The sequence below is a fragment of the Symphalangus syndactylus genome, chromosome 12 (assembly GCF_028878055.3).
Source record: "Symphalangus syndactylus isolate Jambi chromosome 12, NHGRI_mSymSyn1-v2.1_pri, whole genome shotgun sequence".
Taxonomy (NCBI): Eukaryota; Metazoa; Chordata; class Mammalia; order Primates; family Hylobatidae; genus Symphalangus; species Symphalangus syndactylus.
In genome coordinates, this window is record NC_072441.2 from 46,358,801 (window position 1) to 46,384,561 (window position 25,761).

Genomic DNA, 25,761 nt, shown 5'->3' on the forward strand with positions numbered 1-25,761 from the left:
CAATGGGAGAAAATATTTGCAAACTACACGTAAGACAAAGGACAAATATCCAGAATCTACAAGGAACTCAAACAACTCAACAAGAAAAAAAAAAAACTCCATTAAAAACTGAGCAAAGGACATGAACAGACGTTTTTCAAAAGAAGACATACAAATGGCTAACAAACATATGAAAAAAATGCTCAACATCACTAATCATCAGAGAAATTAAAATTAAAACCACAATGAGATACCATCTCACACCAGTCAGAATGGCTATTAAAAAGTCAGAAAATAACAGATATTGGTGAGGATGTGGAAAAAGGAGGACACATATACACTACTGGTGGGAATGGAAATTAGTACAACCTCTATGACAAATTGTATGGAGATTTCTCAAAGAACTAAAAACAGAACTGCCATTCAGTCCAGCAATCCTACTACTGGGTATCTACCCAAAGGAAAAATCATTGTATCAAAGATACCTGTACTCATATATTTCTTGTAGATTTATTCACAATAGCAAAGATATTGAATCAACCTAAGTATCCACTGACGGATGACCGAATATGAAAAAATGGTGTGTATATACACCATGAAATATTACTCACCCATTAAGAAGAATGAAATTATGTCTTTTGCAGCAACATGGATAAAACTAGAGGATATTATCTTAAGTAAAATAACTCAGAAAGTCAAATATTGCATACTGTCACTTATAAATGAGAAATAAATAATGTATACACATGGACATAGAGCATAGAATAATAGACACTGGAGACTCAGAAAGGTAACAGGGCGAGAAGGGGTGAGGAATGAGAAATTAACTCATGGATACAATATATACTATTCAGCTGATGGTTACACTAATAAGCCCAGACTCCACTACTACGAAATATATCCATGTAACAAAATGCACTTGGATCCCCTAAATGTATAAAAATAACACTATTCAGCCATTTTAAAAAATGAAATTGTCATTTGTGACAACATGGATGAACCTGGAGGACATTATGTTAAGTGAAATAAGCCAGACACAGAAAGACAAATACCACATGATCTCACTCATATGTGGAATCTAAAAAAGCTGATCTCATAGAAACTAAGAATAGAATAGTGGTTACTAGAGACTAGGGCGGGAACTGGGAACATGGTGATGGGAAGAGAATGGTCAACAGGTACGAGTTACAGTTAGATAGGAAGAATAAATTCTGGTGTTACATTGCACAGTAGAGTGACTATAGTTAACAATAATGTATTGTATATTTGCAAATAGTTAGAAGAGGGGATTTTGAATGTTCTCACCACAAAGAAATAAATGTTTGAGGCAATCAATGTGTTAGCTAATTACTCTGATTTGATGTGTCAATGAAAAATAAAACTTTCAAAAACCATCAAAAAAGTGAATAGATATGCTACGTGAAAGAAGCCAGACATAAAAGTCACATACCTTACAATTCTATTTATTTGAAATTCTAGAAGAGGTAAAACTATAGTGAAGAAAGCACACAGGTTGCTGGGGTTGGGGGGTGGTGAACCATAAAGCGAACGATAGAAATATTATTTGTTTTGATTGTGATAGTGTTTCATAACTATATACATTTCCAACACATCAAGCTACATACCTATATTTGATGAATTTTATTACATATAAATTATACTTTGATGAAGTTAATTTTAAAAGTGAAAGAGAGAGACCTGAGAAGGTCTAGCCCTATTTAATCATTTGGGAAAAAAGCACACACATACACAAAACTGTCTTTGAGTATACAAGATCACACAGTTGGCAAAACAGGACTAGAATCTAGTTACATAAATAAAATCCAAAGCTCTTTATATCATATAAATTGCCACTATTTGGCAGTAGGGAGCAGTGGCGTGGATGCTTATATTGGTAATTCAATACCTCCTGCTGGAATACAGATTTAAAACCCTTATTCTGAAACTTTGAAGAATTCATAAAGTTATATTGGAAGGCTATAATTAAAACAATGAGCAACAGATGTTCACTTTCTATCCGAATGTGTTCATTCACTTTATTCTGGTCATTTTTGCTCACCAAGTTAAATTTTTCACTATAAACCAGCATTCTAGCCCTTTGATATACATCTATCGACAGGTCTCAATACTTGAAAAACAATGTAAAAAATTTAATTCATGATTCTAATGTATTATGACTGTAGCTTATGCTAAATGCAAACAATACTTATTGTGTTTTCTTCAGAAAATCACATTGAAGTAACTTATTTCAGGTAAATTCCTAATATAACTCCACAATTGTTTTTTTCTTTTTAATGCTTTGATATTATTGACATTACATACAAAAGTGGAGCAAAATATGAGTTCCCTTCTTTTTAGTATTATTTTGTCACTCTCCTATTCATTTTTCTTAGCAATCTTCAATAACAGAAAAAAAAAAAGATGTTTATGACCCTTTCAATTGCCAATTTTTCTTTCTGATTTTTTTGTACCGAGATGATGATGCTGTTTCTTAATTTTATTGAATAAAAAGAATGTCCTACTTTGCAGTCACTCTATTTGCCTTCCAGGTCTGCACAGAGTTCCAGGATTAACAACTTTTCCTGCTTACTTATTACAATCTAGTGCCTACTTGAGGATGAAAACATATTGTTTCTTGAAAACAAGAAACAATATGTTTTCAAAGATAAACAGTTGGCTTTTCTTTTACCCTCATATTCCTGATTAAGATTACCCTTGTCTGAATTTGCCAATGGAAAATGTCTAAGCTGCAAAAGATACCTGAGGCTAGATGCACAATTAGTAGCCGTTTAGTACACACCCTAGGTTGGTTAAGATAATTAGAAATACACCCTAGGTTAATTAAGATAATTTTTAAAGGGTTAATCTTTTTCATCTTTGCAATTTCTCTCCCTTTGAAATATAGGCATACACCTTAACCCATAATTCAATGTCTTGAGGTAGGAAGTCTAAGAAATAGTATTTCGTAAGACACAATTGCCACATTGTCGAAGCTTTAAATGAGATAATTGCATATATTCTGCATGCTGGATAATATTTCATCTGCACAATGAACAAAAACTAGCTGAAGTTGGGATTTAAAAATTACTGTTAGCAAAATGATACCTATTATGAAAACAGATTTCTAAAAACTTAAAAGCAATTCTGACATACACTGCTTATTTCCCATTACTTAAAACACAGTGTAAGGAAAGAAAATATTACCTATTTCTAACAAAACTATGTAGACAGAAAAAAAATTAGAACAGGAGTCCTTAGGCCACAATAAGACCCCTAAATATCACAGAACATAAAATTGTATAATTTAAAAGTTCAAAGTCTAAAACAAAATTATTTAAAACAACAGCACAAAATCTGTGCTATGAAAAAAAAAATGATTGAAAGGAAGAGGGATGAGAAAGGTGAGAAAAGCACTACCAGACTCCTTACCCATTGTTGTTGGTGCTGGAGCTTCCTGATGGTATTTTCAGCTTGCTCCAGCTTAGCAGTGGCCTCATCACTCTGCTGTTTGATGGTGGCCAACTCCCGTTTTATGAGGTAGTTTTCCTCAGCCTCCTGGGCTCTTGTCACTTGTCCCTTAGGACATAATTTTTTTGTGTGTAAAGCAATTTAGGATAGATTCAAGAAAGACTGCCTTTGTGAGGTTTAGTTATTTACTCTGACATGTTAAAAAAAAAAAAAAGTCACCTCAGCGAATAGAACAGCCTAGGCAATCATTAGCTAGCAGCTTGTTATTGCTCCAGCAAATTTTTGAAAACTAAATGAAAAATTCACCTGACAAGAACAATTCTTTCAGTCAAGAAAAATTTAATTCATGCAATATTACTGAGTTGTACATGCAGGACTAAAATTTTCAATGAATAGTAGTTAATTTCACAGAATCCACTTATTGACATTTTGAAATAAATACTTTAAAAAGTAAGGTTAGCTTTAAAACGTGCAAAAATAAACCAAGATAACACCTTGTTATAAAAAATTAAATTTATACTCACATATACCACCCAAAAAATTATTTCTAGAAAAACGCATGTAAAATTGCATGCATTAAAATATGAATTTCAAGGTTTAGGACTTTCCTTAGAAGTTAGAGAAGATGTTTAAAAAAACTAAAACAAAACAAAAACTATACCTGTATCAATCTATCTGCCAAGGAAGCACTTTCCTACAAAAGGAAAAATTCAGATAGAAATATAAGAGAAAGAAATAAAAGTGATAAAATTAGGAAAAAAGAAACAAATATACCCAAATTCCATCTACTTTTCATTGCTAATTAAAATGGACATTTACATTTTAAAACCATTTTTTACTGAATGTGTTTTTATTTTTAAACCTTAAGAAAAATATATAAAAACAAGGATAGGTGGTTGAAAATCATGTGTTTCCAGAAGATACCAAACACAAATTCCAAGTGGTTTTTCATTACCTGGAACAAGCAAATTTTTTTGTTTTGTTTTTTTTAAATAGAGACAGAGTCTCACTCTGTCACCCAGGCTAGAATGCAATGGCATGATCATGTAGCTCATTGTAACTGCCAACTCCTCGGCTCAAGCAGTTGGTCCTTCTGCTTCAGCCTCCTGAGCAGCTAGGACTACAGGTGTGTGCCACCACACCTAGCTAGTTTTAAAATTTTTTGTAGAGATACAGTCTTGCTATGTTACCCAGGCCAATCTTGAACTCCTGGCCTTATGCAATCCTCTTGTCTCAGCCTCCCAAAGTGCAGGGGATCAAAGGCGTGAGCCACTGCACTCAGCCAAATATTTCTTCTTCTTCTTTTGATATATTTACATCTTTTAGACTTAATCCATATTGTCAACCCACTTACATGAAAGGGAGAAGGAATTTGAGTAAGCAATTCCAATTATAAAGTGTGACAGCAATTTGTGCAACCGCAGCTTTCGAAGAAACAAAGCAAGGAAAATATGACAAATAAAATTAATGAGCTAAACTTAAACTTTAGCAATAACTGAGAAAGTATACTTTTTTATTACAGAATTCAATTGATACATAGTATTTATAGAATTCTAAGTGCTAAGTGACACACCTGGGCCATCTAAGCCAATAAAAAAAGGAACTCAATTTTCTAGAAGCAAAATCCAAACTTAACACTTTCTTACAGCATCGTTATCCTTCCGAAGGGTGAATGAAATATTATAATCCTTTCCCAGTTTAAATGTCTTACTCCAAAGATTAAAAAAAAAAAAACAACAACTAAGAAGATGCATATTTGACTGTAAGCTAGATATTTAGTGGGAAAAAAGAGTATATAATTAAAACAACTTAAAAGCAAGCTCAATCTTCCTGTGGAGTCACCAAAAGTAGAATTATTCTCATAGCAACCCTAACATGATGACAGAAAAACAGGGAAACTATTTTTGACTTAATATTATGTATCTGCAATTATTACACAACAATGGCAGACATGTAATAAATATCCTGTCCTTATGCACTTCTATTTAATATGAAATCATCAATACTTTTCAAACAAACGACAAATACTGCAAAATACCCATATTTCCATTTATTTATTTCTTGACTATCTGTAGATTTTCAGGGAAGATTTTAAGATCCTTGGCAATATGATGAGGGGTATGTTTAAATCTACTTACTCTCATCTCTAGTTAAAGAAAGAAAAAAGTGGCTGGGCACGGTGGCTCATGCTTGTAATCCCAGCATTTTCGGAGGCCGAGGCAGGCGGATCACGAGGTCAAGAGATCAAGACCATCCTGGCCAACATGGTGAAACCCTGTCTCTACCAAAAATACAAAAATTAGCTAGGCATGTTGGCGGCCGCCTATAATCCCAGCTACTCAGGAGGCTGAGGCAAGAGAATCGCTTGAACCTGGGAGACGGAGGCTGCAGTGAGCCAAGACTGAGCCACTGCACTCCAGCCTGGGCAACAGAGGGAGACTCTGTCTCAAAAAAATAAAAAAGAAAAAGAAAAAAGCACCAAAAGAGTTTGTGAATTCAGATGTCTATTTTTAATAAAGCAAAATTCTTAAACCATACCTTTACTACTCAATTCATTCTTATAGCATCTGTAAATGACTACAAAAGATTCTTCATCAAAAGCACAGTATGAAAAATAATGCAAAATTTCCATATTTGCCCAATTACTCTATGTAAAACAGAGAAAATCTAACAAGTAGATACTAAAATAATTATAAGAACTAAAAGTTTATGCACAATTCCTTTGTGTTGAAAATCAACATGAGAGTGAATTTTTATGTAAGGAATCAGCCACTTCAACTAAAAGCACTCCTAGGCCTTAAAGGAATCACTGCCACATTCAATATGCTAGAAAGTCCAAGGCAATATTTGAAACTCATCTTTAAAATGCTGTATCAGAATGGACTCCCAATTAAATTCTAAAAGAACATACTTTTTAGAAATTATGTGTAAAGAAAACAAATAGTATCAATATGTTACTCTTAATCTCAGTTAAAACGTGAATATGAATGTTTAAGAACCAGTACAACTGATCAGTTTTTATTAGTAACAAGTTATCTGGCTAAATAGTAAGGTAAGCAAGCTAAGCAGTCAATACTACAACATAGGAGACATGTGCCAGAATTTTTGAGGATTTTTAATATACAGAAAAAACACTAGGCATTCAACAGAAGCTTGCATAAGTAGTCACTTACTTACTTTTTCTAATGTCTCGATGCGCTGTTTTAAAAGTCTATTTTCTGTGCGTAACCTCTGCCAAGAAAAAAAATGTTTTATTTGCAAGCATTTTTGAGAGGAAAAAAAAGATTTCTAAATCCAGTCCTGAAAATGTATCACCTTTTATAAATAAGAAAGGAGTCTAAGGAATGATTACATTATCAAATGTCAAAGACTCAGAGTAAGAAATACACAGAAGGCAGGGCACCATGGTTCACGCCTGTAATCCCAGCTCTTTGGGAGGCCAAGGCGGGCAGATGGCTTGAGCTCAGAAGTTCCAGATGAGCCTGGGCAACACGGCGAAACCTTGTCTCTATGAAAACTACACACACACACAATTTAGCCAGGAATGGCGGTGATGAGCCTGGGCAACAGGGTGAAAACTTGTCTCTACGAAAAACACACACACACGCGCACGCATGCACACACGCACACACATACACACAGAATGGTGGTGCGAATCTGTCGTCCCAGCTACCTGGGAGGCTGAGGTGGGAGGCTGGGAGGTGGGGGCTGAGGTGGGGGTGGCGGAAATTGTAGTGAGCCGAGATTGGACCACTGTACTCCGGCCTGGGAGACAGAGTGAAACCCTGTGTCCAAAAAAGGGAGAGGAGGAGAGGGGAAGGGAGGGGTTGGGAGGGGAGGGGAGGGGAGAAGAAAGGAAAGGAAAAAGGGAAAAGAAAAGGAAAAGGAAGGGAAAGGAAAGGGATAAAGAGAAATAAATACACTACAGCAAAGGAAATAATCACATTCATCATTCCAGCTGTGATTAAATTTAAACTACACTCTACAGTACATACAGAAATAAGCCCTTTCTTTTCTATACTTACCATAATGACTCATAATCAAATATTTTCTTATGTGTTTTAACATCCTCACTAGACAAAAAAGATTCTAACTTGCCTACCTCCAACAGAGCCTACCTATATAATAAATATTCAAATGTCAGTTGAATGAAGAAATAGGAGATCTAAAAAATGTATGTTCATAGGCTAAACATCAAATTTTCCATTTAGGGCCCGGCTCAGTGGCTCACACCTGCAATCCACTTTGGGAGGCCAAAGGCAGGTGGATCACTTGAGCTTGAGTTCAAGACCAGCCTGGACAACATGGCAAAACCCTGTCTCTACAAAACATATAAAAATTAGCTGGGCGTAGTGGCATGTGCCTGTAGTCCCAGCTATTTAGGAGGCTCAGGGGGAGGATGGCCTCAGCCCTGGAGGCGGAGGTTGCAGTGAGCCAGTATCACATCACAGCACTCCATCCTGGGCAACAGAGCAAGATCTTGTCTCAAATTAAAAAAAGAAAAAAAAATTTGCCCATTTAGACTTCAATAGTCTCCATTTATAATACAGTATAGATGACAAGTTGCAAAATGCTGAAAATACAAAGAATTAATTAATTTTTTCTGAGAAAACAGCTCCAATTACTAGTATTTCCTCATAGTTCAAAAAGTAAAACCAGATTTTTTTGAAAAGCACTTTACCTAATTATTCAATGCCTGGTTCCCAAAAACTTGTCAAATTACTGTCATTAAGTATTAAATCCAAGTCACTCTACATTTTTAAAGAGTTATTTTTGCATATCCACCAATATAATTGCTTATTAATCCCCTTTATAAGTTATCTTTTCATTTTCAAATTCCTCAGATGTTGTCCCACTCTGTCGCCCAGGCTGGAATGCAGTGGTGCAATCTCAGCTCATTGCAACCTCTGCCTACCAGGTTCAGGCGATTCTCCTGACTCAGCCTCCTGAGTAGATAGATCTACAGGCACATGCCACCATGCTCAGCTAAATTTTGTATTTTTAGTAGAGACGGGGTTTCACCGTATTAGCCAGGATGGTCTTGATCTCCTGACCTCGTAATCCACCTCCTCAGCTTCCCAAAAATGCTGGGATTACAGGCATGGGCCTCTGTGCCTGGCCTCAGGGTAATAACTTACATTTTTGTACCAAATTGTTCCAGAATTCAATCAAGCCTTCTTCCAGCCCCACCTTCCTATAAATTTCTGCTAAAAAATGTCTGTCTCAGAAAATTCTTCCATCAACTCAACCTGTTATTTTGCCAGTAAAGACTTAAATATGGTTTTATATAACATATAAAGTCTTAGTTCAGGGAAAAGAGAGACTCTATGAATTATTGCATCTTATTAAGTGGATCACAAATTGAAACAAATCTTAGAGTTATTAGAAAGATACTTGGCAAATTAGATTTCTTGCTCTATTCACTAAAATTCAGATGATCTGAAATAGACATTATGATATACAGGAAAGTTAATAACTAATCTCAGACAAAATAACAGCTTGAGAAGTAGAAAATGTTCTCATGTCTTGGCTCCTCCTACTGTGTGCAGCATAGTGGTCTACACAAATAAGCAATTATTAAATGCTGTTAAAGTCTAGAGAGCCAAAGAAATAAATGGGATTCTCAAAATGTTCTCAATCATATTTCATCAACAAAAGGTAATGTTTTATCTTAAAAGATTTAGAAAACTAAGTTCCCACCAGACAACTGAGTGAATAAAGTTATGACAGAAATCATGCTAAAATAAAATTTAGAACTGAAAACATTCATCTGGATTTCCTTCCCCAACCCCTTTTAAGGCTTCTGAAATTTATTTCATTATAAATAAAAATCTAAATTGATTTTCTTCCACAAACAACTAACCAAATGCTTAACACCATTTAAAAAAATAAATCAACACTTCCTCATTTGTATAATATTTACATCAGGAACTGATCAATAGAATAGACTTTTTCAGTTAATAGAGACCATTTCAGGGTTACTTTTAAGTTTCAAGTGTTACTGTCTTCTTTTTTTTAAAACTAATATCACAGTATTTTGGTAATTATAACTTTGCTATCTGTTTTAATACCTAGTAGAGCTAATATCCCCCGTTCTTACATTTGTTTATTGTTCCCAAACCCCAATTACTAGTATACTAAAGTAGCTAAGAGACTAGGTTTTGAAGTTAGGCAGATTTAAGTTCAAATTCTCATTCTACAATTAACACTTGCACATGACATTCAATGTTTTAGAATCTCCATTTCCTCATCCAGAAATTAAGAGTAATCAAACTTACAGGGAACTGAAAAATTAAATGAGATAGCATAGCACCTAATATATGCCAAATACTCAGTTAATGATAAGCACTGCCCACAATATTTTTGAAGTTAGGCATGAATATTATTTTACTACTTTTGTCTATTTTTAGAATTATTCTTGATTTATTGCCCTGGAATTTTACAAGCAATTAAATTTCACTGAATTTGAGGGCCAGGTACAATGGTTTACAGCTGTAATCCCAGAACTTTGGGAGGCCAAGGCAGGTGGATCACTTGAGGCCAGAAGTTCGAGACCAGCCAGGCCAACATGGCAAAACCCCATCTCTACTAAAAATACAAAAATCAGCCTGGCATGGTGGCGCATGCCTGTAATCCCAGCTACTTAGGAGGGTGAGGCAGGAGAATCGCTTGAATCCGGGAGGTGAAGGTTGCAGTGAGCCAAGACCGCGCCACTGCACTCTGGCCTGGGTGACAGAGCAAGGCTCCGTCTCAAAAAAAAAAAAAAAAAAAAAAAAAAAAATCCCTGGGAAATCCATATACTTAGATAACATGTAGCAGTTTTTGTCTATCTTTAGTTATCTTTTTAAAATGTCTGTGTGTGAAGTTTTCCAGTGTTTGTTAGGTCCTATTCTATTTTTCATTTAGGTTACTCCTAGATACACTTTTATTTTTATTTCAAATGGAACTTCTTCTTCCAGTTTATTTTTGAACTGTTTATTGATGATACATAGAAAGGTTAATAACTAAAATCTACCACCTGACTGATTCTCAATAATTCTTCAATATCTTCCTCACATTTTCTAGAATAGAGTGCTTCCTAAACTTTAAAGTGGAAACCACAGAGAGGAAGATACCTAGATACAGCTACATAAAAATGTTTACCTTGTACATTGAAAAAGAAAATAGAGACAATTTTTTGACCTACCAAATTAGAAAAAAAAGAGACTAAAAGTGAGAGCAAGAATGAAATACTTAGTGTTGGCAAAATCGTCATGAAATGGAAACTTGTTGCTAAGACAAACATACCCTCGACACATTCTTTAGGAAATTTACGTACTACACATCAAAAGTCTTTAAGATGCTAATATCCTGTAACTTATTAATTCTACTTTTTATAACTGGCTATGGAAATAATAATAGGAGACAAAAAACTTGTTATATACTCAGATGTTAACCATTAGCATTATTTTTAATAAGAAAAACTGAAAACAACCTTAATATCCTGAAATAGGATAATCTCGTTTCAAATAACCCACTCTTCAATCACTATTTCCTATTCTTTCCAGCTTACTCAGTTTACAACGTAACCCAACCCCAACAATTGTTTTCATTGAGACAGTCTAGTGATCCCAACAACTTTTCACTGTCCCTCAATCCTTGATGTTCTCTCTTCCTTCTTGACAAAGTTTAATTTGCAATCATTATATGGCTCCCTTGCTTTTAAGCCCCCTTGCCCTTCTCTCCCTTCGTAGTATAACTGCCTGGAAAAAACACTACTCTGGATCAACTCTCTGACAATTTTGAGTCTGTACCTATGTCAGTAAATATGACCGAACAAAAACAAAAACATGACGTTTATTTAAATTACTGATCACTAAATTCAATATGGTTCTTAGCAATAATAACGTCCTTCTATCCCCCTAGATCACTATTTCATACCTATTCCTCTTTCTTCAAACCAGCAACCCTCCAATCCATTGTCTCTCAGTTGATAATCTTGCCTATGATTTCACTGAAAAAAAACTGAGGCAATTAGAAGAGAATTTCACAAGCTCCCAAAACCACATCCTACATCCTACCTGCATTTTTGCCCATATATTTTGATTTCCCGTTATTGTGGATTAACTAGTCATGCTAGCATACTAAGTTACATCTCCTAACTTTGCACTAAATTCCGTATCTTCCTGACTCCAGTGATTATCCCCCATTCTTAATGATCAATTTTTCTTACTTGATTATCACCATAAAAGCATGCAGTTATTTCTCCTATCTTAAAAAAAAACAGAAAACAGAAACAAAAAATTCAACATAATTACCCTCTCTAGCTACTGTCCCATTTCTTTTATCCTTATAGCAAATTCCTTGAAAAATATCTCTAATTTTTCTTCTTCTATTCCAGTTAGGTTTTAGTACCTACCATTCTGCTCCACTCGTTTCTAGGATAAATTATAATCATGCTGGAAAATTCAATGGTCGTTTCTCCATCCTCATTTCACAAAAACCATCTTCAGTATTTGACATGGCAAATCCTTCTCTCTTTCTGTCTCTTGGCTTCTAGGAACTACACCTACCTGGTTTTCTCCTAGTTTGCTACTTTCTACTTGTCTTCCTCATCTTTAAATGTTGGTTTATTCTCAGGCTCAATTCTTGAACTCTTTTCTATTTTATCTACACTCCTTTCCCAAGTAATCTCACCCATTCTCATGGCTTTCAATACTATGACGCCGCCAATAACTGCCAAATTTATATTTTGAGCTTGGCTTCTTTTAATTTCAGATCTGAATATTTAAGAAGCTAATTGGACATCTCCTAGGCATCTCATTCCCAAGATACCCAAAATTGGGCTCCTGGTATCCCCACTAAACCAAATCCTTCTGGAGTCTTTCCCATCTCAGGTAATGGAAACACCATTTATCTACGTGCTAAGACCACAAGGCTTGATTCCTCCTCCTCACACATCTCTACATTCTAGCTGTCCACTTTATACTTCAAATCTATTCAGAATCCAATCACTTCTTACCTCAGTCCAAGCCACCATCATCATTTTTTTTTTTAAGACAGGGTTTCACTCTGTCACCCAGGAAGGAATGCAGTGGCATGATCACAGCTCACTGCAGCCTCAACTTCCCTGGTTCTAGTGATCCTCCTGCCTCCGCCTCCTGAGTGGCTAGGACTACAGGCATGCACCACCATGCCTGGCTAATTTGAAAAAAAAATTTTGTGGAGACAGGGACCCACTATGTTGCCCAGGCTGGTCTTGAACTCCTGGGCTCAAGGAATCCACCCACCTTGGCCTCCCTAAGTGCTGGGATTACAGGCATAAGCCACCCTGATGGTAGGAATGCCTGGCCCACCATCATATTTTGTCTGCATTACCACATCAGTGTTCATCAGAAATGCTCTCAATCCCTGCAATTTACTCTCAACACAGCAACCAGAAGGATCTACTGAACTTAAATCACATTTTGTCCTTCTCTACTGAAAACTGCCATCTAACCAGAGTAAAAGCCAAAGTCCTTAACACTGTTGACGACATCCTACATTATCTGCAACCTGCTCCATCTTACTTCCTACCACTTTTCTCATCATTCATGCTGTCCCATCCACGATGCCACCTTACTGCTCCTCACCAGGCACACCCCTGAATAGGTTCTGCCCTTCTTCCAGATAGTCACATATCTAGACCCATCACTTCCTTCAGGTCTTTTTTCAAAAATCACCTGGTTAACTTCTCTGAATTTTCCACCCAAACACTACTGTTTTACATTCCCCCTCCCTAAGGTTATTTTTTCTCCTTAACACTTTATCACCATCCAAAATACTGTACATTTGACTTTTCTGTTTATTGTTATTTCCATATTAAAATCTCCATGAGGACAGAACATGGTCTACTTCATAATCACATTTCAAGTGCCTAGAACAGTGCTTGGGCATCTAGTAGGCACTATAAATTATCTGTTAAATGAAGTGTTATTGAATAAATCGGGCTAGCATACCTCCCTTGGATATTATGTAGCCATTAGTCTTTTTAATGAAAAGTTTGATATGCCAGAGAAAAATGGGCATCCAAATCTCACATCACAAATATATCAACGTCTCTTGGAAAGCAGCAGCAGCACAGTGTATATACTGAAGAACACACATGGGCCTTAGAATAATACAAATCAGACTTCAAATCTTTGACTCTGTTTCCTCACAATGTGACCACTGGCATATTATTTGAGCTTTCTGAAGCCTAATTTCTTCACAGGTAAGGATAAGAACCCTTTAATAATGCTGTTCTAAGAATAAGGGGAAATAATGCATGTAAGTGACCCATCATATGTTAAGGGCTAAATAAATGTGAGCTTCAATTCTAATACTTCACATTGATTGTTAAAATGTAATTCCTGGGCAACTCAGATAATACTTTTCTTTTCTTTTTTTTTTTTTTAATTTTTATGCCAGGCAGTGAATATGTGAGCACTTTTATATTATTTTCCGGCTTTCAGCATATCTGAAATGTAACATAGTTTTTAAACAGGAAAAAATACTTAACTTTTGACTAAAAACCAGTCAGAATTTCTCATACTTCCCATTTTAGGGCTTTAGATCTCTGTGTCCCAAAGCACAAATTTAAATATAAAAATTAGATTATCTGTTCGTATGTCTATCAGAATCACAGTTTTTTCCTTTTTAAAGATTTGTCGGTTACCCTAATATAAGCTAGAATTTTAATTTTATAATTTTTTTCTTTTTTAAAATTGAGATGGGGTCTTGCTATGTTGTCCAGGCTGGTCTCAAACTCGTGGGCTCAAGTGATCTGCCTGCCTCGGCCTCCCAAAGTGCTGGGATTACAGGCATGAGCCACTGCGCCCAACCAAACTAGAATTTTAATATTTCTTACCTCCTCCCAATCAGGTAGAACATCAATAGACTGGAAGAAGATACTGATAAAGATGTTTCTATTAACAAAAAATTTCACACAGCAAAATTTAAGATTCTCCATATGAAGACATTATTAGCAAAATCTTCCTATAACACTTTTAGGGAAGAGGTGAAAAAATATTTAAAAGTCGCATCTTAACCAGGGGGCTCACTGACAGATATAGTTCTTAGAATAGAAGGTCATCACCCCAAAGGTCTTATAATTTAATTAAAGTAAAAACAACAGAGACCTTATAAACACATTTCACAACATGAAAGGCTAATTTTATACTTCTATATCAAAACATCAAACAATTTGATGATCATACCAATGGGCTGTAAAAATAATGGCACAAAACTACCTTCCCATGGACTTTTAAAAAGAACCAAGGCAAGAAAGTACTAGTTTACAACCAGAACTCATTCTCTTGTAAAAGAGACTTTTGTGGGAGGGAGGGAGTGTGTGTGTAAGAAGTAGCATTTCCCATTTTACAGCAAGGCTCAATTAATATTATACCTGGCTAATGAATTGTAAATAAGGTGGTCATCTGATCATGATTAGAATAAGTTGTCAGGGTCTAAGTAAAAAAATCAGACACCCTGGAACCAACCCAAATGCCCATCAATGGTAGACTGGATAAAGAAAATGTGGCACATGTACACCATGGAATACTATGCAGCCATAAAAAAGGATGAGTTCATGTCCTTTGCAGGGACATGGATGAAGCTGAAAAACATCATTCTCAGCAAACTAACACAGGAACAGAAAACCAAACACCAAATGTTCTTGCTCATAAGCAGGAGTTGAACAATGAGAACACATGGAGACAGGGGAGGGGAACATCACACACTGGGGCCTGTCAGAGGGTGGAGGACTAGGGAAGGAATAGCATTAGGAAAAATACCTAATGTAGATGACGGGTTAATGGGTGCAGCAAACCACCATGGCACGTGTATACCTATGTAACAAACCTGCATGTTCTGCATATGTATCCCAGAACTTAAAGTATAATAAAAAAAAAAAAGTATTCCGTTGAAAAAAAAAATCAGATACCCCTAAATATGAAGTTTAAAAAAGTATAGTCATTCAAAAGTTGTTTTGCTTTTTATATCTGGTGGAATTGGGGAGTGAAGAAAGAGATGAAAATGGTATAAGAAAGAACTACATGGAAACAATATTATAAAAACAGAACAGACTACCTTTGAGATCAGCACTTTATTTACCTGATATGTTCCACTAACTTTCTCAACTCTTTTTTCTGATTCTTCTCTATAGACAATTTCATGCCAACTGCCTGAGACACATGGAGCTAGATTCAAAAACATTTCTTCAGGCATATGAACTATATCTTTCCCCAAAAAACAAAGTATAGAAAATACTGCAAATGGCTGGGCGTGGGGGCTCATGCCTGTAATCCCAGTGCTTTGGAAGGCCAACGCAGGTGGATCGCCTGCGCTCAGGAGTTCGAGACCAGCCTGGGCAACGTGGTGAAACCCTGTCTCCACCGAAAATATAAAAAATTAGCCGGGCATGGTGGCATGCACCTGTAGTCCCAGCTACTTAGAAGGCTGAGGTGGGAGGATCGCTTGAGCGTGGGAGGTCAAGGCTGCAAATAAGCCAAGACTGCCACTGAACTCCAGCTTGAGTGACAGAGGGAGACCCTGTCTAAAAGAAAAGAAAATACTGCAGGTATAGGTGAAAGTCTGCTAAAAATCTGTTTTCTGAAAATGCCTTTTGGTATTCCTATATTTATGTACTTAATTTTATTTTTTTTTTTTTCTTTTTTTTTATTATACTTTAGGGTTTTAGGGCACATGTGCACAATGTGCAGTTTTGTTACATATGTATCCATGTGCCATGTTGATTTCCTGCACCCATTAACTCGTCATTTAGCATTAGGTGTATCTCCTAATGCTGTCCCTCCCCCCTCCCCCCACCCCACAACAGTCCCCGGAGTGTGATGTTCCCCTTCCTGTGTCCATGAGTTCTCATTGTTCAATTCCCACCTATGAGTGAGAACATGCGGTGTTTGGTTTTTTGTCCTTGCGATAGTTTACTGAGAATGATGTTTTCCAGTTTCATCCATGTCCCTACAAAGGACACGAACTCATCATTTTTTATGGCTGCATAGTATTCCATGGTGTATATGTGCCACATTTTCTTAATCCAGTCTATCGTTGTTGGACATTTGGGTTGGTTCCAACTCTTTGCTATTGTGAATAGTGCCGCAATAAACATACGTGTGCATGTGTCTTTATAGCAGCATGATTTATAGTCCTTTGGGTATATACCCAGTAATGGGATGGCTGGGTCAAATGGTATTTCTAGTTCGAGATCCCTGAGGAATCGCCACACTGACTTCCACAATGGTTGAACTAGTTTACAGTCCCACCAACAGTGTAAAAGTGTTCCTATTTCTCCACATCCTCTCCAGCACCTGTTGTTTCCTGATTTTTTAATGATGGCCATTCTAACTGGTGTGAGATGGTATCTCACTGTGGTTTTGATTTGCATTTCTCTGATGGCCAGTGATGAGGAGCATTTCTTCATGTGTTTTTTGGCTGCATAAATGTCTTCTTTTGAGAAGTGTCTGTTCATGTCCTCTGCCCACTTTTTGATGGGGTTGTTTGTTTTTTTCTTGTAAATTTGTTTGAGTTCATTGTAGATTCTGGATATTAGCCCTTTGTCAGATGAGTAGGTTGCAAAAATTTTCTCCCATTCTGTAGGTTGCCTGTTCACTCTGATGATAGTTTCTTTTGCTGTGCAGAAGCTCTTTAGTTTAATGAGATCCCATTTGTCGATTTTGGCTTTTGTTGCCATTGCTTTTGGTGTTTTAGACATGAAGTCCTTGCCCACACCTATGTCCTGAATGGTATTGCCTAGGTTTTCTTGTAGGATTTTAATGGTTTTAGGTCTAACATATAAGTCTTTAATCCATCTTGAATTAATTTTTGTATAAGGTGTAAGGAAGGGATCCAGTTGCAGCTTTCTACATATGGCTAGCCAGTTTTCCCAGCACCATTTATTAAATAGGGAATCCTTTCCCCATTTCTTGTTTTTGTCAGGTTTGTCAAAGATCAGATAGTTGTAGCTATGCGGCATCATTTCTGAGGGCTCTGTTCTGTTCCATTGATCTATGTCTCTGTTGTGGTACCAGTACCATGCTGTTTTGGTTACTGTAGCCTTGTAGTATAGTTTAAAGTCAGGTAGCGTGATGCCTCCAGCTTTGTTCTTTTGGCTTAGGATTGACTTGGCGATGCGGGCTCTTTTTTGGTTCCATATGAACTTTAAAGTAGTTTTTTCCAATTCTGTGAAGAAAGTCATTGGTAGCTTGATGGGGATGGCATTGAATCTATAAATTACCTTGGGCAGTATGGCCATTTTCACGATATTGATTCTTCCAACCCATGAGCATGGAATGTTCTTCCATTTGTTTGTATCCTCTTTTATTTCATTGAGCAGTGGTTTGTAGTTCTCCTTGAAGAGGTCCTTCACATCCCTTGTAAGTTGGATTCCTAGGTATTTTATTCTCTTTGAAGCAATTGTGAATGGGAGTTCACTCATGATTTGGCTCTCTGTTTGTCTGTTATTGGTGTACAAGAATGCTTGTGATTTTTGTACATTAATTTTGTATCCTGAGACTTTGCTGAAGTTGCTAATCAGCTTAAGGAGATTTTGGGCTGAGACGATGGGGTTTTCTAGATGTACAATCATGTCATCTGCAAACAGGGACAATTTGACTTCCTCTTTTCCTAATTGAATACCCTTTATTTCCTTCTCCTGCCTGATTGCTCTGGCCAGAACTTCCAGCACTATGTTGAATAGGAGCGGTGAGAGAGGGCATCCCTGTCTTGTGCCAGTTTTCAGAGGGAATGCTTCCAGTTTTTGCCCATTCAGTATGATATTGGCTGTGGGTTTGTCGTAGATAGCTCTTATTATTTTGAGATACGTCCCATCAATACCTAATTTATTGAGAGTTTTTAGCATGAAGCGTTGTTGAATTTTGTCAAAGGCCTTTTCTGCATCTATTGAGATAATCATGTGGTTTTTGTCTTTGGTTCTGTTTATATGCTGGATTACATTTATTGATTTGCGTATGTTGAACCAGCCTTGCATCCCAGGGATGAAGCCCACTTGATCATGGTGGATAAGCTTTTTGATGTGCTGCTGGATTCGGTTTGCCAGTATTTTATTGAGGATTTTTGCATCAATGTTCATCAAGGATATTGGTCTGAAATTCTCTTTTTTGGTTAAGTCTCTGCCAGGTTTTGGTATCAGGACGATGCTGGCTTCGTAAAATGTGTTAGGGAGGATTCCCTCTTTTTCTATCAATTGGAATAGTTTCAGAAGGAATGGTACCAGTTCCTCCTTGTACCTCTGGTAGAATTCAGCTGTGAATCCATCAGGTCCTGGACTCTTTTTGGTTGGTAAGCTATTGATTATTGCCACAATTTCAGAACCTGTTATTGGTCTATTCAGAGATTCAACTTCTTCCTGGTTTAGTCTTGGGAGGGTGTATTTGTCGAGGAATTTATCCATTTCTTCTAGATTTTCTAGTTTATTTGCATAGAGGTGTTTGTAGTATTCTCTGATGGTAGATTGTATTTCTGTGGGATCGGTGGTGATATCCCCTTTTTCGTTTTTTATTGCATCTATTTGATTCTTCTCTCTTTTCTTCTTTATTAGTCTTGCTAGCGGTCCATCAATTTTGTTGATCTTTTCAAAAAACCAGCTCCTGGATTCATTAATTTTTTGAAGGGTTTTTTGTGTCTCTATTTCCTTCAGTTCTGCTCTGATTTTAGTTATTTCTAGCCTTCTGCTAGCTTTTGAATGTGCTTGCTCTTGCTTTTCTAGTTCTTTTAATTGTGATGTTAGGGTGTCAATTTTGGATCTTTCCTGCTTTCTCTTGTGGGCATTTAGTGCTATAAATTTCCCTCTACACACTGCTTTGAACGTGTCCCAGAGATTCTGGTATGTTGTGTCTTTGTTCTCGTTGGTTTCAAAGAACATCTTTATTTCTTCCTTCATTTCATTATGTACCCAATAGTCATACAGGAGCAGGTTGTTCAGTTTCCATGTAGTTGAGCGGTTTTGACTGAGTTTCTTAATCCTGAGTTCTAGTTTGATTGCACTGTGGTCTGAGAGACAGTTTGTTATAATCTCTGTTCTTTTACATTTGCTGAGAAGAGCTTTACTTCCAACTATGTGGTCAATTTTGGAATAGGTGCGGTGTGGTGCTGAAAAAAATGTATATTCTGTTGATTTGGGGTGGAGAGTTCTGTAGATGTCTATTAGGTCCACTTTATGTAGAGCTGAGTTCAATTCCTGGATATCCTTGTTAACTTTCTGTCTCGTTGATCTGTCTAATGCTGACAGTGGGGTGTTAAAATCTCCCATTATTATTGTGTGGGAGTTTAAGTCCCTTTGTAGGTCACTGAGGACTTGCTTTATGAATCTGGGTGCTCCTGTGTTGGGTGCATATATATTTAGGATAGTTAGCTCTTCTTGGTGAATTGATCCCTTTACCATTATGTAATGGCCTTCTTTGTCTCTTTTGATCTTTGTTGGTTTAAAGTCTATTTTATCAGAGACTAGGATTGCAACCCCTGCCTTTTTTTGTTTTCCAGTTGCTTGATAGATCTTCCTCCATCCCTTTATTTTGAGTCTATGTGTGTCTCTGCACGTGAGATGGGTTTCCTGAATACAGCACACTGATGGGTCCTGACTCCTTATCCAGTTTGCCAGTCTGTGTCTTTTGATTGGAGCATTTAGCCCATTTACATTTAACGTGAATATTGTTATGTGTGAATCTGATCCTGTCATTATGATGTTAGTTGGTTATTTTGCTCGTTAGTTGCTATAGTTTCTTCCTAGCCTCGATGGTCTTTACAATTTGGCATGTTTTTGCAGGGGCTGGTACCGGTTGTTCCTTTTCATGTTTAGTGCTTCCTTCAGGAGCTCTTTTAGGGCAGGCCTGGTGGTGACAAAATCACTCAGCGTTTGCTTGTCTGTAAAGTATTTTATTTCTCCTTCACTTATGAAGCTTAGTTTGGCGGGATAGGAAATTCTGGGCTGAAAATTCTTTTCTTTAAGAATGTTGAATATCGGCCCCCACTCTCTTCTGGCTTGTAGAGTTTCTGCTGAGAGATCAGCTGTTAGTCTGATGGGCTTCCCTTTGTGGGTAACCCAACCTTTCTCTCTGGCTGCCCTTAACATTTTTTCCTTCATTTCAACTTTGGTGAATCTGACAATTATGTGTCTTGGAGTTGCCCTTCTCCAGGAGTATCTTTGTGGCGTTCTCTGTATTTCCTGAATCTGAATGCTGGCCTGCCTTGCTAGATTGGGGAAGTTCTCCTGGATAATATCTTGCAGAGTGTTTTCCAACTTGGTTCCATTCTCCCCATCATTTTCAGGTACACCAATCAGACGTAGGTTTGGTCTTTTCACATAGTCCCAAATTTCTTGGAGGCTTTGTTCATTTCTTTTTATTCTTTTTTCTCTAAACTTCCCTTCTCTCTTCATTTCATTCATTTCATCTTCTATCAGCGATACCCTTTCTTCCAGTTGATCGCATCTGCTACTGAGGCTTCTGCATTCTTCGCGTAGTTCTCGAAACTTGGCTTTCAGCTCCATCATCTCCTTGAAGCCCTTCTCTCCATTGGTTATTCTAGTTATCCATTCTTCTAATTTTTTTTCAAAGTTTTTAACTTCTTTGCTATTGTTTTGAATTTCCTCTCGTAGCTCAGAGTAGTTTGATCGTCTGAAGCCTTCTTCTCTCAACTCATCAAAGTCATCCTCCATCCAGCTTTGTTCTGTTGCTGGTGAGGAACTGCGTTCCTTTGGAGGAGGAGAGGTGCTCTGTTTTTTAGAGTTTCCAGTTTTTTTGGTCTGTTTTTTCCCCATCTTTGTGGTTTTGTCTACTTTTTGTCTTCGATGATGGTGATGTACAGATGGGTTTTTGGTGTGGATGTCCTTTCTCTTTGTTAATTTTCCTTCTACCAAACAAGACCCTCAGCTGCAGGTCTGTTGGAGTTTACTAGAGGTCCACTCCAGACCCTGTTTGGCTGGGTGTCAGCAGCGGTGGCTGCAGAACAGCGGATTTTCGTGAGACCACAAATTCAGCTGTCTGATAGTTCCTCTGAAAGTTTTGTCTCAGAGGAGTACCCGGTTGAATGAGGTGTCAGTCTGTCCCTACTGGGGGGGTGCCTCCCAGTTAGGCTGCTCAGGGGTGAGGGACCCACTTTAGGAGGCAGTCTGTCCGTTCTCAGATCTCCAGCTGCGTGCTGGGAGAACCACTACTCTCTTCAAAGCTGTCAGTCAGACAGGGACATTTAAGGCTGTGGAGGTTCTCGTTGAGTTTTTGGTTGTCTGTGCCCTGCCCCCAGAGGTGGAGCCTACAGAGGCAGGCAGGCCTCCTTGAGCTGTGGTGGGCTCCACCCAGTTCGAGCTTCCTGGCTGCTTTGTTTACCTAAGCAAGCCTGGGCAATGGCGGGCGCCCCTCCCCCAGCCTCGTTGCCGCCTTGCAGCTTGATCTCAGACTGCTGTGCTAGCAATCAGCAAGACTCTGTGGGCATAGGACCCTCCGAGCCAGGTGCGGGACACAATCTCCTAGTGTGCCGTTTTCCAGGCCCGTTGGAAAAGCGCAGTATTAGGACGGGACTGACCCGATATTCCAGGTGCCGTCTGTTTCCCCTTTCTTTGACTAGGAAAGGGAACTCCCTGACCCCTTGCGCTTCCCGAGTGAGGCAATGCCTCGCCCTGCTTCGGCTCGCGCACAGTGCGCTTCACCGACTGTCCTGCACCCACTGTTAGGCACTCCCTAGTGAGATGAAACCGGTACCTCAAGCAGAAATGCAGAAATCACCCGTCTTCTGTGTCGCTGGGGCTGGGAGCTGGAGACCGGAGCTGTTCCTATTCGGCCATCTTGGCTCCACCCCCCCCATGTACTTAATTTTATAAAAAACTTCAAGAGTAAGGATTGTTCATAGAACTGTGATTTTTTTTCAATAATATAGTGTGGTGAAATGAACAGGATGGCTTCCCCATCCTCAGATTCTTGATTTGCAGTTCCGAATATTCGTAGTATGTGAAAACCCATACTCTCTCCCCACTCATCAGGATGACGTACTTTTTACTTGCAGTAAAAGTACCCTTATTCATAGTACCTAAAAGAAAAGCAAATAGGGCTGGACGCGGTGGCTCACGCCTGTAATCCCAGCACTTTGGGAGGCCAAGGTGGGTGGATCACGAGGTCAGGAGATCGAGACCATCCTGGCTAACATGGTAAAACACCATCTTTACTAAAAATACAAAAAATTAGGTGGGCTTCGTGGCGGGCACCTGTAGTCCCAGCTACTTGGGAGGCTGAGGCAGGAGAATGGCATGCACCCAGAAGGCGGAGCTTGCAGTGAGCCAAGATCGCGCCACTGCACTTCAGCCCGGGCGACAGAGCGAGACTTCGTCTCAAAAAAAAAAAAAAAGAAAAAGAAAAAAAGAAAAGCAAATAGTAGAGCAGCAGTTGGGTGACAGAATTAAAAAAAAAAAAAAGGAAGGAAAAAACATCCACAGGGGTCTTTTCTATATATATAAAAAATGTGGAAGTATCTATTTCCATTTGATAAGGAAAAGGTGACAGAAATGGGAATAGAATCTCTAGAAAAGGGAGGAGAGTTGGTAAGAGAGAGTTAACATAAGAAAACTGGAGAGACTGTCTCCCTAGAGGCTTTTGAGGAGGACCAAGGCAGGAAAGAGAATTAGTCTAACAGAACCCATTCCCTTGTAAAAGGAGAAAAATAAGGTGGTCATATAATGTCTTGCCAGATCCAAGTCAAAAATCAGACACATTCAAACACAAAGTTTAAAAAGGGAGGAGGGAGTCACTCCATTAAAATTATTTTACTTTTAACCCTTTTCTCCAGGGGTTGGGGGTCGGGGGTGGAGGGGAATAAAGAGATTAGAAAGTGAACTGGCCAATCACTAAGTTATTTGACTCATGCTTCCACTTATCAACCCCATCCTACAATATCAGCATAAAAGGCAACACAATTTTTCTCAAGTCCCAGATCCAACAGTGCGACAGACCCTCAACTCAAGAATTCCTTGTTTTATGGAGGGGGGTACAAAGGGTACATATAGGGTATTTATATGCCCTTTGAATTGAAAATCTGCTTGATTTTCTGGAGAGAAGTAGTTCAAAAGTATAACCCTTGCTTAGAGAAGAAAAAGTCATATCAGTCAAAGCTTTCTGTAGCTCTAGAGCAACCATAATTAGTTCTAGTGTAATATGTGCTCTATTTAATGTTTGCCTGAGATTACACTCTTGTTGGTCTCAGCATAGAAAGTGTTATTATAGATTGTCTTCTCTGCAACTTTAAAAAACATGCTTAAATGGAATGATAATGATCTTCTCCATGGAAGTGTTTTCTCCTGATGAGCCACCAACAAATCTAGAAAAAGGGAAGAGCTTGCTCTCCTTCACACTGGAATGAAAGCCACTTCAGTCACATTATTCTGCTTTTTTGAAATGTCTATTTTTAACTATAATCTAGTAGGATGGTAAATACATTTATGAATATAAGAAGTACAAACTTTAAACATCTACTGTCCAATAATTCATTTCAATCAATCAGTACTTAAAAAAGCCCCCAAATGCTTACTTTAATTTCAACTTGCTCTTCCATTTCTTTCGTTTTTATCGTAGTATATTCCTTTTCAAGCCTAGGAAAGGAAAAAAAAGAGTTAATGTTTTCATTCAAAAGTAGTTATTAAATTACAAAATTTAAAAATACATATGAACATAAAATACAATTTCTTTAGTTTCTTCTAGCTTATAACTTGGAGATATTTGATGTGAGAAAAATCATGTGGTTTCATGAGTTCTTATTAAAAACTCACTTTACAAATGACAGAAATAAAAACCATACAAAAAGAAAATTTATAAAGTGAAATGTATAAAGCACAAAATGCAACTTAGTTTACAGATTCTATTCAGCCCTAAACTTACAAATGAACCATTATTCTTATTCCTCAAATTAAAACACACCTGTAGGTTCAACTGGCTCTTAACTTAAAAATCCTGGTACCAACATTGACTTTAAAAATTTTAATGAGGGAAAGGGGACAACTCTTCCTTACAGAATTCCAATTAATAGACATAGGAGGAATAAGGTAAAGATAAAAATCACCATTAGAATTCCACAGTAATAACTACTGCAGGAGGAACCACTAACGGATGCTAAAATTAGTGGGTGAAAGTTTAAGCATAGTCTCAAATTATCTCTCCTAAAATATTTAGTAAGTGTTAAAGGAAAATGCTAAATTTACAGTACAGATTCCTGGTAGACTGCACCTGAACTAACTGATTAAGGTTAACATCACCAGTAATACATACTGACATCATGCACCCCTGTTAAGATGTACTGAGTTAAGTGAATTAACACAGGAACAGAAAACCAAAAACCCATGTTCTCCCTTACAACTAGGAGCTAAACACTGGGTACTCATGGACATAAAGATGGGAACAACAGACACCAAGGACTAATAGAAGGGGAAGGCAGGGAAGGGGACAAGGGCTGAAAAACTAACCGTTGGGTACTATGCTCGCTATTTGGGTGATGGGATCATTCATATCTCAAACCTCAGTATCATGCAATATGCCCACGAAATAAATATGTGCATGTACCCCCTGAATTTAAAATAAAGGTCAAAATTATTAAAAAATAAAAATAACTTAAAACATGACACTGGACACGGTGGATCATGCCTCTAATCCCAGCACTTTGGGAGGCCAAGGTGGGCCAATTGCTTGAGGCCAGGGGTTCAAGACCAGCCTGGGCAACATGGTGAAACCTAGTCTCTACAAAAAATACATAAATCAGCCAGTGCGGTGGGTGCATGCCTGTAGTTGCAGGTACTCAGAGGCTGAGGTGGGAGGATTGCTTGAGCCAGGGAGGTCAAGGTTGCAGTGAGCTGTGATCTAGCCACTGCACTCCAGCCTGGGACCCTTCCCCCCAACCCCCAGAAAGTGATAAACCATTTTTTTTTTTTTTAAAAAAGATGTCCTGAAAAGGGCATATCACCTCTGTGGTCTGTCACTGATTGGAGAAGAGTAAGCATAATATGCAATTCTACGGTAAAATTACCTTTATAAAAATGTATAGGCCACACAAAAATTAGTACCACCAAATTTTTTTTATCTTGCTCTTGACAAAAAATATCAATACCAAGTTTACTCCAAATATAAACCAGACCAGGCTCCAAATAACTTACAGCTGCTTTCAAAAATAAAATTCTCCCTCAAAGGACAGAAATCTATTACTTATCTCATTTAGCTCACAACAACTTCTTTTTTTTTTTTTTTTTTTTTTTTTTTTTTTTGAGACAGAGTCTCGCTGTTGCCCAGGCTGGAGTGCGGTGGCGCGATCTCG

At 37.7% G+C, this 25,761-nt stretch overlaps 1 protein-coding gene across 4 annotated transcripts in view; it reads right to left on the reverse strand.

Annotated features, from left to right (window-relative positions):
* The window catches only part of EVI5 (ecotropic viral integration site 5), a 294,360-nt gene that overhangs the window by 157,397 nt on the left and 111,202 nt on the right, over nt 1-25,761 (reverse strand). For 2 of the 4 annotated variants that reach the window (XM_063625474.1, XM_063625475.1), the window contains 4 exons: nt 23,992-24,052; nt 6,625-6,678; nt 4,109-4,141; nt 3,409-3,555 (listed from right to left, as the gene is read on the reverse strand). In XM_063625474.1, coding sequence (XP_063481544.1) covers nt 3,409-3,555; nt 4,109-4,141; nt 6,625-6,678; nt 23,992-24,052 — 295 coding nt within the window. The remainder of the gene's footprint in view (nt 1-3,408; nt 3,556-4,108; nt 4,142-6,624; nt 6,679-23,991; nt 24,053-25,761) is intronic. The other 2 variants (XM_063625476.1, XM_063625477.1) reach the window with 2 other exon arrangements.